The sequence below is a fragment of the Strix uralensis genome, chromosome 14, assembly GCF_047716275.1.
Source record: "Strix uralensis isolate ZFMK-TIS-50842 chromosome 14, bStrUra1, whole genome shotgun sequence".
NCBI lineage: Eukaryota > Metazoa > Chordata > Aves > Strigiformes > Strigidae > Strix > Strix uralensis.
In genome coordinates this window covers 17973842-17986315 of record NC_133985.1, presented here as the reverse complement: position 1 = coordinate 17986315, position 12474 = coordinate 17973842, and the positions used below count along the sequence as shown (strand labels likewise).

The window sequence follows — 12474 nt, the reverse complement described above, 5'->3', positions numbered from 1 at the left end:
CTCCAGAAGCCTCTGGAAGGAGCGTGTGGCACTGCGGTGGCGTGTGGACGGTGGCACCTGGTCCAGCCCGGTGAGAACCCGCCCGCTGCGGCTCTGCACCGTCCCTCCATCACCGCAGACCACCCTGCCAGAGCCGGGGGGGTGCACGGGGGCCAAACCTTCCTCCCCTTCACTGGGAGTGCTGGGGCAGTGATGGGAGCCTCAGGCTGGAGGGATGATTTGGGGAAGAATTCCCTCTGGAAAATCATTACCAGCCTCTGTTGTGGTTTGCAGGCAAGGAAAAGACTGGAGACACCCTCCTCCCCTTCATCCCACCCGGACTTCACTGTGAACATGAAAAGTTTGGACATAATGAGTATTTCTGGTGATGGTGCCCTCAGAGCAAGAATCTCACTAAATATTTTTAAACACTTCCCAGCAGAAAGTGGGTGTAGAGAGAAAGCAGAGTGCTGCAGAGATGTTAATTGCTCCTTTTTGAGCCTTTCCTCTGTAACTTTGAAATTTTAAACTCGAACAGCTTTTTTTCCCATCCCCTTTGCTACATCCATCTGTGAAGCTGGGTGCTCAGCAGTTAGGGCTGACAAACCACTTTTTGGTCAGGGGTTTCTGTGATGCTATGGGATTCCTGAACAACTATAAGAAAACATCCACGCAGCCAGTGCTGCACGCTGAGAACACCAAAACCCAGATCCTCCAGCAAACAGAGGGAAAAACATCTGAAGTTAATATATGTGGGAATACAGCACAGCTTCTCACACGGCCTCTCCAGGGGGCTGAGAAACCGCCCGGAGGCACAACCCAGGGCTGGGGGCAATAGGAAATGCTGTGAGAGCGAGGTCCAAGGTCTGCGCTGGAGAAGGGCTCGCTGGAAGGAAATCCCCGACCTCGAGGAGGAGGAGGAGGAGGAGGAGGAGGAGGAGGAGGAGGAGGAGGAGGTGGGGACAACTCACTGAGTCACCCCTGTCCCGTGATCGGTGAGCTAAGCTAAGAGCAGGCTGGTGAAAGCCTTGTTTTCCTTATGTTTTGTAAAAGGGCATGATGTCACGACCAGAAATCTGCGCGTGACTCAGCATGCCCCACCAGGAGAAGGGAAATTCCCTCTGGCTTTTAGCCCCTTCCATATTTGCCAACTGGATTAAAGTTCACACAGAGGAAGACTTAGATTTCTGGTTTTAATTTGGTGCATCGCCTGATAATTATAAATGCATTAATTAATCTGGAGACACAAATGGCTTGAAAAGAGACAGCAACTTGAGAACAACCCCCTGTGCCTCAAACACCCAGGCAGTGATGGAGAGGGCAATAAGGAATCGGTCCTGCTTGGGATGGCAGCAACTCGCTGCCCAAGGAATGAATGTGCTGGGGTTGATTCCAAAAAATACAAGTCTTTGGCTCTATAAATGAGATCAAAAGTGGCCATTGGGGTCCTCAGAAATAGGACACAAGATGGACATGCTGGAGGTGATGCTTGGCAAGGCGGGTGCAACACTGGCAGAGTGTCCTGTACTGCATGCCCTGCTACTGCTGGTCCCAATTCTGATTTTATGGAAAAAAAATAAATTCAATGATGTCAATCCAGCAACTTTCACTGACATTTTCAGAAATAAGGATACACACAGAGGCAAAAGAGCAGGTGAGTGCATGCCCAAACCTTTCAATATCTCGTGCTGTAAAAGCTGGTGAATCATTCCCTGCACAGCATCATTTGTGTTTAAACCTCAATCTGCTTATGTTTAAACTTTAACTCAACACTCGGTGGAATATTGGCTGTGTCATACCTAGAAATCAAAATTCTTAGAAAACTTTTTGAAGTTAAAAATGGCAACCCTTTCCACTGTAAATATTGTTTTCCAGAAAAGTGTCACGATTTCAAAATTGCCACACATATGTCAAGTGAAGGCCAAGTGTTTTAACATACATACAGGTCAAGAAATAAACTACCTCCTTATCATGGAAATTAAAACTTACCCTTCTCTTGATTGCAGAAGATGATAAATCATGACAGTTTCTCCTAAGTTTTTATTATCTTAAACCAAGAAATACATCACTAAGAGTCAGCGTGGTCAGGCCCTTGGGTGAGAGGAAATTAACACCAACGAGGAACCTAATAATCATTGATCCATCTTTATTTAATTACACTTGGATGGCACAGACAGCGTGTTCTGCCAGCTGGACACTCCTGTGGCCAGATTAAGAGGCCTGTCAACTGTATCAGATCTGTAAAAAAATACCGCTGGCAGCCAACTTGGAAAGCCCCCAGAACATCCTCCTCAATGTCAGTTGTGTTTATACCAGTATCTTTATTTTTAGGCCCCCCCTTCCGAAACATTGGGTTCAGGGAAGGGCATTAGCTGAGGAGTTATTTACTCCTGTCATGCTGAGCGCACAAACCTCTCCGATGGGAACTGCCACGCTGGCGGGAGCGGGGCAGGGACATGGCTCCCCACCTCCGTCACCTGGCCGGGTTGGCCGTGCTCACCCTGAAGGAGGTGACGAGCAGGACCGGGGTGGCCAAGGGCTGTGTTAGCACGTGCCCGGCTAATGCTGGTGGCTACTGCCAGGCGGCGATGGGCCCAGCTCAGCGGGGGGCTGCCCTGTGGTGCCCAGCAGACCTGCCGTCGTGTTTCCCCACCGGTGGGTCTCGGAGGCCATGTGGCCACCCAGAAGGTACCGACGCCGCACCCGCCACCCAGTGCCCCGCTGATGCTTTTGTGATCAGCACGGCCCCGCACCCCCAAACCGCCGGGCTCCGGCCGCAGCTGGGGGCTGCGAACTGGGGCAGGGTGGAGAGCGGACACGGGCATTTGTAAGCAGTCACAGATTCTTCCAGCTGCGGGCAACGCACCGATGAGCGCACCCCGGAGGAAAAGGCAGCGGCACCGGGACGGATGGGACCCCCCGGGGGGCGGAGCCAGAGCGGGGGCGGGGCGGGGCCTGCGGGGCGGGGGCGGGGCGATCGCGGCGCTATAAGGCGGCGGCGCAGAGGCCGGTTCCCGCCCCACCGCCGTCCGCCCTCGCCCGGCCCCTCACGGCAATTCCTGCTGCGCCACAGCCATGGCGGCCCTGACGGTGAAAGCCTACCTGCTGGGCAAGGAGGGGGCGGCCCGAGAGATCCGCCGCTTCTCCCTGCCGCCGCCCGTCCGCTACCAGGCCATCTACGACCGCGTCGCCGAGCTCTTCCAGGGGCTGCTGCGGGCCGGGCCGCCGCCAGCCTGCCGCATGCACTACAAGGGTGAGGGGGGACGGGGGGGGCTCCTCTGTGGGTCAGGCCCCGAGATCGGTGCCCCCGGGGGTGGGAAGGCCTCGGAGCATGGGGCTGTGTCGTCCCCCCCTTCCCGGGCTTCCCACTGTCCCCCCCCCCCCCGCCCCGCGCTCCCGTGACACCTGACCGGGTGCCTAACCCTGCGCTCTGCCCCCTCTAGATGAAGACGGCGACCTGATCGCTTTTTCCAGCGACGAGGAGCTGGAGATGGCGATGCCTTACGTGCAGAACGGCGTCTTTCGTGTTTACATCAAAGGTAACAGCGCACAGCTCCGAAGGGCGGTAGCAGGTCTTGCACCGTGTGCTCGCTGGCAGGCCGCCGAAAATGGGAGAAGCGAGCCCCAGCCCTTCCCCTTGTCCCCAAGGGCCTGATGTAACATGCGGCCTTCGGGGGGGGGGACTTAAATAAAGGGCAGGGTAGTGCCAGAACACGAATCCTTCCTGCTGAGGTGTGGTAAAGGGATGACAATTTCTTCCTAGTGCTGTCATCTCAGCTGGCCCAATGTGAGCCACTGTTGTGCTGGCTCCCTGGAAGCGCTAGCCTGCCACCGGTATTTTTAATACAATATGTTAGGAAGCCTTAGTTCCAGCTTATTCAGCACATAATTGCTCCCTCGTCCCTTCTGTTCAGGTAGATACCTGCAAAGCTTTATCCGCAGTCCATCTAATGAGTCACACGAGCCAGCGGCTGTTGTCCGTGTTCTTGTCTGTTATGCCTCCTGGCATTTATTCCTAACTCCCTCTCCAGAAACATTTTGTTCTTGCAGTGCTTAGGAAGGTAGGACGAGAAGCCAAATGGGGTAGTGCAATACTAATCTAAAATAAACACGCTAAGAGACTGTTAAGGATGAGGCATGCTCTGTTTGAGGAGCAGGTATCTTTGCGAAACCCCTTCGCACTTGGTTTAAGCTCTCTTACATGCCCCCAGCATGGCCATGGTTTGGCAGCCAGTGTAAAAATAAACTGACCTAGTAAGTCAATACTTAAACGGTGCTTTTGCCAAGAAAGGTTATGATCATTGAGGTCCCTTCCAACCTGGTATTCTATGAATACTGCTCTGACAGGGGCTGTTTGTACTTCCTTCTCTGCCTGATTTCCAGCCTTTAAATAGTAACTTTGTTCTTGATGCAAAGTTTCCTTTCCTTAATAGAGAAAAAGGAGTGCAAGCGGGAACATCGTGGGCAGTGCAACCAGGAGCCTCCTCGTGACATGGTGCACCCCAATGTGATCTGTGATGGCTGCGAAGGACCGGTGGTGGGTGCCAGGTTCAAGTGCACTGTCTGTCCAGACTATGACCTGTGCAGCACCTGTGAGGGTAAAGGCATCCACAAGGAGCACAACATGGTGATGTTTCAAAGTCCACTGCTAAATCCATTTGAGGTGAGTAAAATCTATGGAGGAGAACTAATGAATGGGATGTTCTTCAAATTTAAGTCATAAGTTTCAGTTACTCAGACTCTGGCTGCGTGAACAGTGTCACATGAACGTTACCCTTTGCAGTGGCTTCCCCGAGGACGCTGGCTCCGTAAGATGCGGCATGGTGTGCCACCCTTCCCATGGATGCACTGCTGGGGATATCCCGGCCCTGCAGCTCCGTGCCAAAACTCTGAACAAGCCCAGGCCAGTGCTGCACCCTCCAGTCCACCCACTGCAGAAGGTAAGAGGAGATGCCCTGGTAAACAAGGTGGTGGTGAAGCCAGCGTAGCTGAGGTTCTGCAGCACAGGATAGAATCAGGGTGGAAAAACACATAGGAACTAATCCAACTTGCTTGAAATAAGTAGCGCCTTTCAGCACAGAATGGGATTATTTTAAGGCATGCTTGGGCCCATGCAATTGATGAGGATGCAGAGAGTATCTGGAAGCAAACCAAGCCGAGCTGTTAGGTCAAGCATGTTGCTACTCCCAGATCTGCCTTTCAGCATGGCTAATGAGCCTTAACAATGCTAATGCCACTGTTTTTCTGTTCCAGTTTTTGTCTCTATACTGCCTTTGTTGTGCAGTGTATGTGAGTGACAGGAAACGAGCACCAAGATCTCATGGGGATATGCTCTGTAGGTGCTCTCTCCCTCTGAGCTTCTATGTGTGCTAACAGAAATTGTTTTTCTAGAAGCTTCTACTAACAGCCAGCCTCAGGACCCCAACGTCGCCTTCTTAAAGAATGTTGGGGAGAGTGTGGCAGCTTTTCTGAGCCCTCTGGGTAAGTGACTGGCTTTGTTACTCCAATCCCTGAGACTGGTCCTTCTAACAGGAACAGCAGTCAGCTGTTGTGACGGATACCAGAACCACCTCATGCTACTGAGCATTGAAAGCTTAATTTATTCCTGGTACTAATAATGCCTAGGCTTAGAACAGCCACTCAGTACCTTTTCAGAGCCCTTCTTTGGGTGAGAATGATGAAAGATTTCATTAATGTTTCACTACTGTAACAAAAGTCAGTGGTGACTCAGGATTTTGCCTGGCTTTCATGGACCTAGATAACTTCTGCCTGGGCCCTCTAAATGTACAGCTTCTCTAGAGGAAGATGACTATTTGGTGCTTAACTATTCTTTGTTTAAAGAATGCTTTGCATTTTAATTCCACATGTTAATGGCAAACTGTGGGATTACAGAAATCTTACAGCATTTAGACCTGGATTGATCCATGCTCATTCAGGACTGTGCTTTGGAGAAGTCTCTTAAGACCTTCTCCATCTCAAATGCACTTCTAGGTATTGAAGTTGACATTGATGTGGAACATGGAGGACAGAGAAGCAAAGTGACTCCTGCTTCTTCCAGTCAAGAGAACAGTGCTGAGTCAAGCAGCAGTACTCCTAACCAGAATGTTCAGACCAAACCAGACTGGAATAACACAGATTCTGCTACGGAAGTAAATGCTGTTGCAGAGCAGATACAAGACATGGTGATAGATCCTGTGCCCACACAAATGGAAGATGGCAGCCTCCAGTCCCAGGTACAAGAATGATGACACTAATTTAATAATGCTTGCTGCAGCTTTACTAAAAAGGAAGATAATTGTTTAGCATGCATTGTGGGATTGAATATTAAGATGTCAGCAGATTAAGTGGTATACAGCACCTTTGCTTTACAGGTTTACAGCAAAGGTGGTGGGACTTCTAGTGGATGTAACTCTTTGTATTAAAGACAGGTAGTAGGAGTGTGTCTCCTACCTGGAAAGCACTGCAGCACATGGACCCTTTTTCCTTCCATTTCAGGAACAGAGTGAGTCCAGCAGTTCATCAGGGGGTGAGGAGGACTGGACCCACTTATCTTCCAAAGAAGTGGATCCTTCCACAGGGGAACTGCAGTCTCTGCAGATGCCAGAGACAGAGGGTCCCAGCTCCCTGGATGTATCTCAGGATCCTCCCCAACCAGGACCTACAGGACTGCGAGAAGCTGCACTCTACCCACATCTCCCACCAGGTACGAGAATGTGTGCAGGTTCCATAGCCGAGAGTAATTTTCACTTGGGAACTGCCAACTTGCTTGACATAAGCAGACCTGCTTTTAGAGATGGTAGAAACAAGGTCACAAGTTACACCTAAACTTGTCCATAACTTCATTAGCAGATATGGCTGCTCTTGCACCCTGGTAGAGACATACAGGTGGTTCTCCTCTTGAATGTGGGCAGCTAAGTCTTAACAGGACTTCAGACCTTAGACTAACAGGCCATTTGAGCAATGTGAAGGAAGGTCGTGTCCTGAATCCTGTGCTTACTCTGTACTCTGAGAGCCTTTTAATGCTGAATGCAGACCAGTACATCTGTGGCTTTAAGACAGCATTTTTCTGGTGGGAACCAATACCAGTATACAAGGCCACTTAAGGGAGATCAACAGCAGAGTCTTACAGCAAGGCCAGCTGAGTCTGACTCAGCTAGTTATGTATCTTTTATCTCAAACATCTGCTCTCCTGGGAGACAAAGGAAAGCATGCCTTCTAGCTTTTAATCAGCTATGCTAGATTTACTAGGATTAGTGCTAACTCTACTTACTGTGTGGTATTAAGAGCCTTGGCTGGTTTGCTAGTTACATGAAATATTTCAACTTTAAACTGTTCTCCTCCTAACAGAAGCAGACCCTCGCCTCATTGAATCTCTGTCCCAGATGCTCTCTATGGGCTTCTCTGATGAGGGTGGATGGCTCACTCGACTCCTGCAGACAAAGAACTGCGACATTGGGGCAGCACTAGATGCCATCCAATATTCCAAACAGCCACCTCACTTGTAGTCTGTGTAACAAAAAGCACTTTCCTTCTAACTGAAAGCAGACCATGCAGTACAACTCACTCAGCGGTTCACCTTTCTTCCTGCTAAGGGTTTCTGTCTCATGTTCCTAAGTGCTTGTAGAATGGAGGAAAAATAAATAACACTTCCTGTGATGGGTCTGTGTGTGTGTTAAATATCACAGCTGTATTACTTCTGTTTACTGTAACTTGGTTAAGAGTGGAGGGACTAGGCTAAGGGCAGGTGACTTCATCAAGCAGCTCCCTGTGAGAGGGAGGCAGCCAGGGACTGCAGGCCTGCCTTTTTGCACATACCTTGGTGAACCCTTAGGGCCACACTTCTGAAGACAAAGTGAATGCTATGCTGGCTTTTAGCCTGCTCTGCAGCTCTGGAAGAAAGAGGTTGCCATGGGAGATCTAAACAAAGAGGTAGTGCAGGGGAAAAGAGTTGTAGTTCATAAGGGGGAGCTAATCACAGAATTTAATTGTATTGGCCAGGACTCCTTAGAGCCTGGAAGCTTCCTCCTCCCAAGCTGACCTACTTCCATTCTTACTTCTAGCTGACAAGGTTGCTAGACAACACTGCATAACCCTAGTACTCGTGCACTGCAACACACTCTTCCCACCTCGTACCCTTCCCCCAAATACAGCCACAAAGAAAGGCAACAGCTTTAATAGTGCAGTTCTGTAAGATTTGAGTAAAGCCACTTTTGGTTCAAAATCTCACCAAATACATTGTAGAGACAAACAAGAAAGCAATGCCAAAGATGCTTGAACTCCTTAGAGATCATCATCAAACGCTTCACCTGTGTAGAAGAGCTGTTCAAAAGAAATGTTGCCAGGTTTTGGCCTGGTGTTACAGTTGGGAAGGGTGTTTGCCTGCCTTGTGCTGGCCAAATGGCACCTTCCTGCGGTGGTCTCGACCCCACCGGATCCTGCCCTTATCAAGCAGCTTTGAGGTTCTTCGAACAACACATCCTCCTCAGCTGAGCGCCTGGTGCTGGCCACCGTGGTGCCAGGCAGTTTCGAGGCAAGCTGCTCCATGCTAGCAACACGCTTTTTAAATTCAAAACCTGTACCTTGAGGTAGAGTTCTTGTAGCCTGTTCTGAGCAGCTACTGGCCATACTAGCATCTGCCGCAGTGGTGCTGTGTAGCCCCAACCTTTCACTGCCCTCCTGTGGTGACAAGGTGACCCTGGCACGGTTTTCACTACAACTGTCAGAACATGAGAGAAATTGTTCCCACTTCGAGGGTTTGGTACAAGCAGTTGGGGTTGGTGTACTCGCCTCAGGCACTACAGACTCACAGACAGCAGGAACCATACTGTCTCCAGAAACAGCATCTCCATCATCTTCATCAGGTGATGCTACTAAACATTTCTTGCGCTGTAAGGAGAAAGAGAACTTGGTTATAAATCCAGCGCACGTGGCCAAGCTGCACAGAAACAGGCAAAGAAAGAACACTCAGATCCTTCAAATGCACCCAAATTCTCACCAGCCCTCTGAGGCAGAGCTGAGGCTGATGCACGGGGTGGGCTTGTGACCTCTGGGCTGTGGAGACTCAGGCCAACCTCAGTGGCACTGCAGGTCATCCCAGTAACCTCAACGATTGCACGCTCTACAGGCAAAGCAGCACAGATTGCAGCTGTGCTGACAGAGGAATTCGGCTCAACCACTCAGCCTGCACAAGGTGGCATTGTTTTGCCTGATGAAAACCCTTCAGACAGAAACTCCGGACATAATTTTCTCCTCCTCCCCAGTCATTCAAATAGAAGAGCAGAGGAAGACTCATAAAAATTCAAAATTATGACAACACAAAAGAGGTCAGGAGAACACTCTTTTGTTTTACTGGTAGGAAGCATCTTCTACAACTACAATACATCAGCAGTTTTAACCTTTTTGGCTCGGTAGGCAAGCTGGAAAACTCCTTTTTCTTCTGCATACTCCTGAATATCACTGGAGAGGAAGCTCTTCTGGTGTTTCCTGGCCAAGAAAACAATTCATAAAGAGGACAGATTAGCTCCACTGTGAATTTGTCTCACAAATCACCAGAAATGTTCATAAAATGCTCTAGCAATAAGAGAAGTTTTACCCCCCAAAAACAAATCCCTGCACAGCTCAGGTTGTACATTGCAACCTGTACTTTGTTCAGCTATCAGGGACGAGCTACCTCCCACACCTCCAAACCAAATGTCACCACTCGAGGACAGGAATTACAAAAAGAAAGTTCTTTCTGTACCTTTGTTCTTCCACAGTGTTTCTCCTCCAGGAACAGAACTGTTGCCTTTCTGCACCTGCTGCCTCCTCCCCATCTTCCTGATCTTCACTGTCCTTGTCCAGATATTTACTCCAGCGACTGACTTCTGCCCTTCCCTCCTACAACACTCAAGAATTACTGAAACAGCAAAATACAGGGTTCTCATTTCTGGCACTGTTATGTATGTGCTGAATGCCTCAAATAACAAGTCAGTTTAGGACATGTTCCTGTTCCCAGGTTCAGTATCCTGGTAGAGCAGAGAGTTTCTGGTACATCTCATTCTCTCTGCTGGAGCCTCTCTTTATGCTCTCTCTGTATGCTCCTTCAGCTCTCTGAGTCCATATAAAGGGATCACTGGTTTCACTTTGATTCACTGAGGTCAGTAGGGCTTGGTATTCACCTCAGCTTTGTAGGTTTCTTACCTGTTGGAATGAACTGTCTTCACGTTGGGCTGCTATATTTTTTCTGTCATTTACAGAGTCTTCTGTGCACCTAAAATAGAGGTTTAAACTTGAGTTTCTAGAGCACACTTCTGTCCGTTGATTCACAGTTTTCAAATCGCCTAGTCATAGCACCAGGGACCGGATAGAAAGGATGGATAGGAACACCAGATAGAAGGCACGTCAGAAAAAGAGGATCTATAGAAAAGCAGATGTCAAATGAAGGCTTTGCAAGACATATCCCCAAATACTTGAAAAAAATCTAGTTAAAGGGTAGCCCTCCTTCTTTCAGTACAAATAAGAGTAGCGAGTTTGATCTAAAGCCACTAATCATGAAATGATAAATTCTAATTGATCATAACTAGGGATATAACAGTGTGTCTTTGGGACAACAGCTTAAACCCACTAATTATATCCCAAGCAACCAAGGAGAAAGGGAAGTTATTTCACAATGTTTTGAATTTCACAATGTTTTGAGGACAGAAATAGCAACCCTTTTTGATAAAGTGAACAAACAATGAGTTTTCTTCCCAAAGCTTAACCCTGAAGCACTGCATATACATGCCTATCTGACTTTGATTTCTGAAAATAACCTTGAATAAAAAGGAATCTGGATGAGTTCAAGACCAGTTCAAGATAAGGTGATTTGTAAACAGATTCAGGAACGAAATAAACAGGAAAGTGCTACTCAGATTCTCCAGACCACTACACCCAAATATTTGCACTAAACAAGTCTTTTTATCAACAGCAGCAGTGATTGCTCAATAGATTGACAGTGTGAAATCCCTGAATACCAGCAGTTGGGTAGCAACAGCTTAGAGTGGAGGATGCTTTCTCTCTGAGGATGCACCTCTGCATGGCTTGTCAGTCTGTAAGATGGACATCTCCACAGTCAACTTGTCAAACAGTAAATAAGACCAGTTTAAAAAAACCAAAACAACCCTATTACATATATTTTAATGGGTAAAGGTCTGACCAACCCACACTATTGATCAACTAAACTTATCTGAAAAAATTCCTTGTCAACCCAAGAAATAGCTCGTTCCTATGAGGTGATGACAAAACTGGCATGTGTCACGGCTTTACAACAGGACAGAAAGCCCTCCTGTGAGCTCAAACCAGGTAACAGGCATCCAGCGCGTGAAACGGGCATCAACTGTAGCACAACAAAAGAAAAAAGCAGATAAAGATTAAACACTTTACCGAGATGTCCACCTCATTGCTTCCTCTGCCTCACCCTGCAGCAAGTTTAATTTCTGGACATGGCGCCTACAGTCCAGGCCAGACCCTTGGCCATAAACCTGTACAAAAGTAATAAAAACAAGGCTTAGAGAGCGGCCAGAAGGAAACAGCACAAAGTGAGGCTGCACCCCGGGTAATACTAAAGTGCTAACTCAAGTTAGCACATATGGCTGAGCGTGTGATGCCCTGGGTAGGGCTAACTGCCACCCTACAGGGCTCTCCACCACCACGCTGGGCTTCCCACTGCCACCGCACGGGCTCCTCCCCGGCCCAGCCCGGCGGGGCTCGGCAGCGGTGTCAGGGACGCCGCGGGCCGCCCCCCCCGCCCCAGGCCGCGCCGGCCCCTCACCTTCTGCACCGCCTGCCGCTGGCCGCACACGCTGCAGCTCCACTTCCCGCTCCGCTTGGCCTAGGAGGGCGCAGAGGGGTCAGTCAGGGCCCGCCGCCCGCTCCCCGCCCCGGCCCGGCCCGGCCCGCACCCACCTGCTGCACCTGGAAGAGGCGGCAGCAGCAGCAGCGCAGCGCCCAGAACTGCGGCGCCATCCCGCCGCCCGCCGTCGCCATGGCAACGCGCGCCTTCCGGCCACGTGACGGCCCCGCTACCAGCGAGTCGGCCGCTCTGGGCCCGAGTCCGCCGAGCCCTCAGCCTCCGGCCCCTAAAAAAAATAATTAACTGGCCTGACCCTCTGCAGACGGACGGACTTAAGGCAGCGCCTGGCAGCCGGTAGAACCGAGGGCTGCGAGGGTGGCTGCGATGTGTGTTTGTTTAACAACAGTAACCGCCCAGGAGGGAAAACATTTTGTGCTTGCACCTGCATAACCGATGGTCGTTTGCACCTACCTGAAGGTAGGTCAGTCAGTGTTATGTAAAAAGTAAATATACAGATAATAATTAAAAAAAAGGAAAAAGGGAGGGGGGAACCAAAGGGGGGGGGGGAACGGGAGAAAAGAAAAAAGAATAAAAAGAGAGGGAGAGAGAGAATGGGGGGGGGGGGGGGGGAGAAAGAAAGAGAGAGATAAAGAAAGAGAGAAAAAGAAAGGGAGGGAGGGAGAGAG

At 49.6% G+C, this 12474-nt stretch overlaps 2 protein-coding genes across 5 annotated transcripts; one reads left to right on the top strand and one right to left on the bottom strand.

The window, feature by feature from the left end:
* Positions 1–2983: 2983 nt before the first annotated feature.
* Positions 2984–7635, top strand: SQSTM1 (sequestosome 1). Of its 3 annotated transcripts, none has more exons than XM_074883479.1 (8): positions 2984–3232; positions 3423–3518; positions 4413–4642; positions 4763–4919; positions 5374–5460; positions 5971–6212; positions 6475–6682; positions 7327–7635. In XM_074883479.1, exons 1-8 carry the CDS (start codon positions 3055–3057, stop codon positions 7482–7484), a joined length of 1356 nt encoding a protein of 451 aa, XP_074739580.1. In that variant the 5' UTR covers positions 2984–3054; the 3' UTR covers positions 7485–7635. The 3 variants fall into 3 exon arrangements, with proteins under 3 accessions (XP_074739580.1, XP_074739579.1, XP_074739581.1); XM_074883478.1 differs by having other exon boundaries at positions 5371–5460; XM_074883480.1 differs by lacking the exon at positions 5374–5460.
* A 501-nt stretch (positions 7636–8136) lies between these two features.
* Positions 8137–12070, bottom strand: MRNIP (MRN complex interacting protein). 2 transcript variants are annotated; one of them, XM_074883481.1, is made up of 7 exons: positions 11902–12070; positions 11768–11827; positions 11380–11477; positions 10159–10228; positions 9719–9855; positions 9375–9462; positions 8137–8865 (listed from the first exon to the last, which is right to left on the bottom strand). In XM_074883481.1, exons 1-7 carry the CDS (start codon positions 11980–11982, stop codon positions 8260–8262), a joined length of 1140 nt encoding a protein of 379 aa, XP_074739582.1. In that variant the 5' UTR covers positions 11983–12070; the 3' UTR covers positions 8137–8259. The 2 variants fall into 2 exon arrangements, with proteins under 2 accessions (XP_074739582.1, XP_074739583.1); XM_074883482.1 differs by having other exon boundaries at positions 11911–12070.
* Positions 12071–12474: the final 404 nt, after the last annotated feature.

Coding starts and splice junctions, on each gene's coding strand:
- SQSTM1 (XM_074883478.1), top strand. CDS start 3,055: ATGGCGGCCCTGACGGTGAAAGCCTACCTGCTGGGCAAGGAGGGGGCG. Junction 3,233..3,422: donor CTGCCGCATGCACTACAAGG/GTGAGGGGGGAC, acceptor TGCCCCCTCTAG/ATGAAGACGGCGACCTGATC. Junction 5,461..5,970: donor AGCTTTTCTGAGCCCTCTGG/GTAAGTGACTGG, acceptor ATGCACTTCTAG/GTATTGAAGTTGACATTGAT.
- MRNIP (XM_074883481.1), bottom strand. CDS start 11,982: ATGGCGACGGCGGGCGGCGGGATGGCGCCGCAGTTCTGGGCGCTGCGC. Junction 11,478..11,767: donor AGCGGCAGGCGGTGCAGAAG/GTGAGGGGCCGG, acceptor ACTTTTGTACAG/GTTTATGGCCAAGGGTCTGG. Junction 9,463..9,718: donor AACACTGTGGAAGAACAAAG/GTACAGAAAGAA, acceptor TTTCTTGGCCAG/GAAACACCAGAAGAGCTTCC.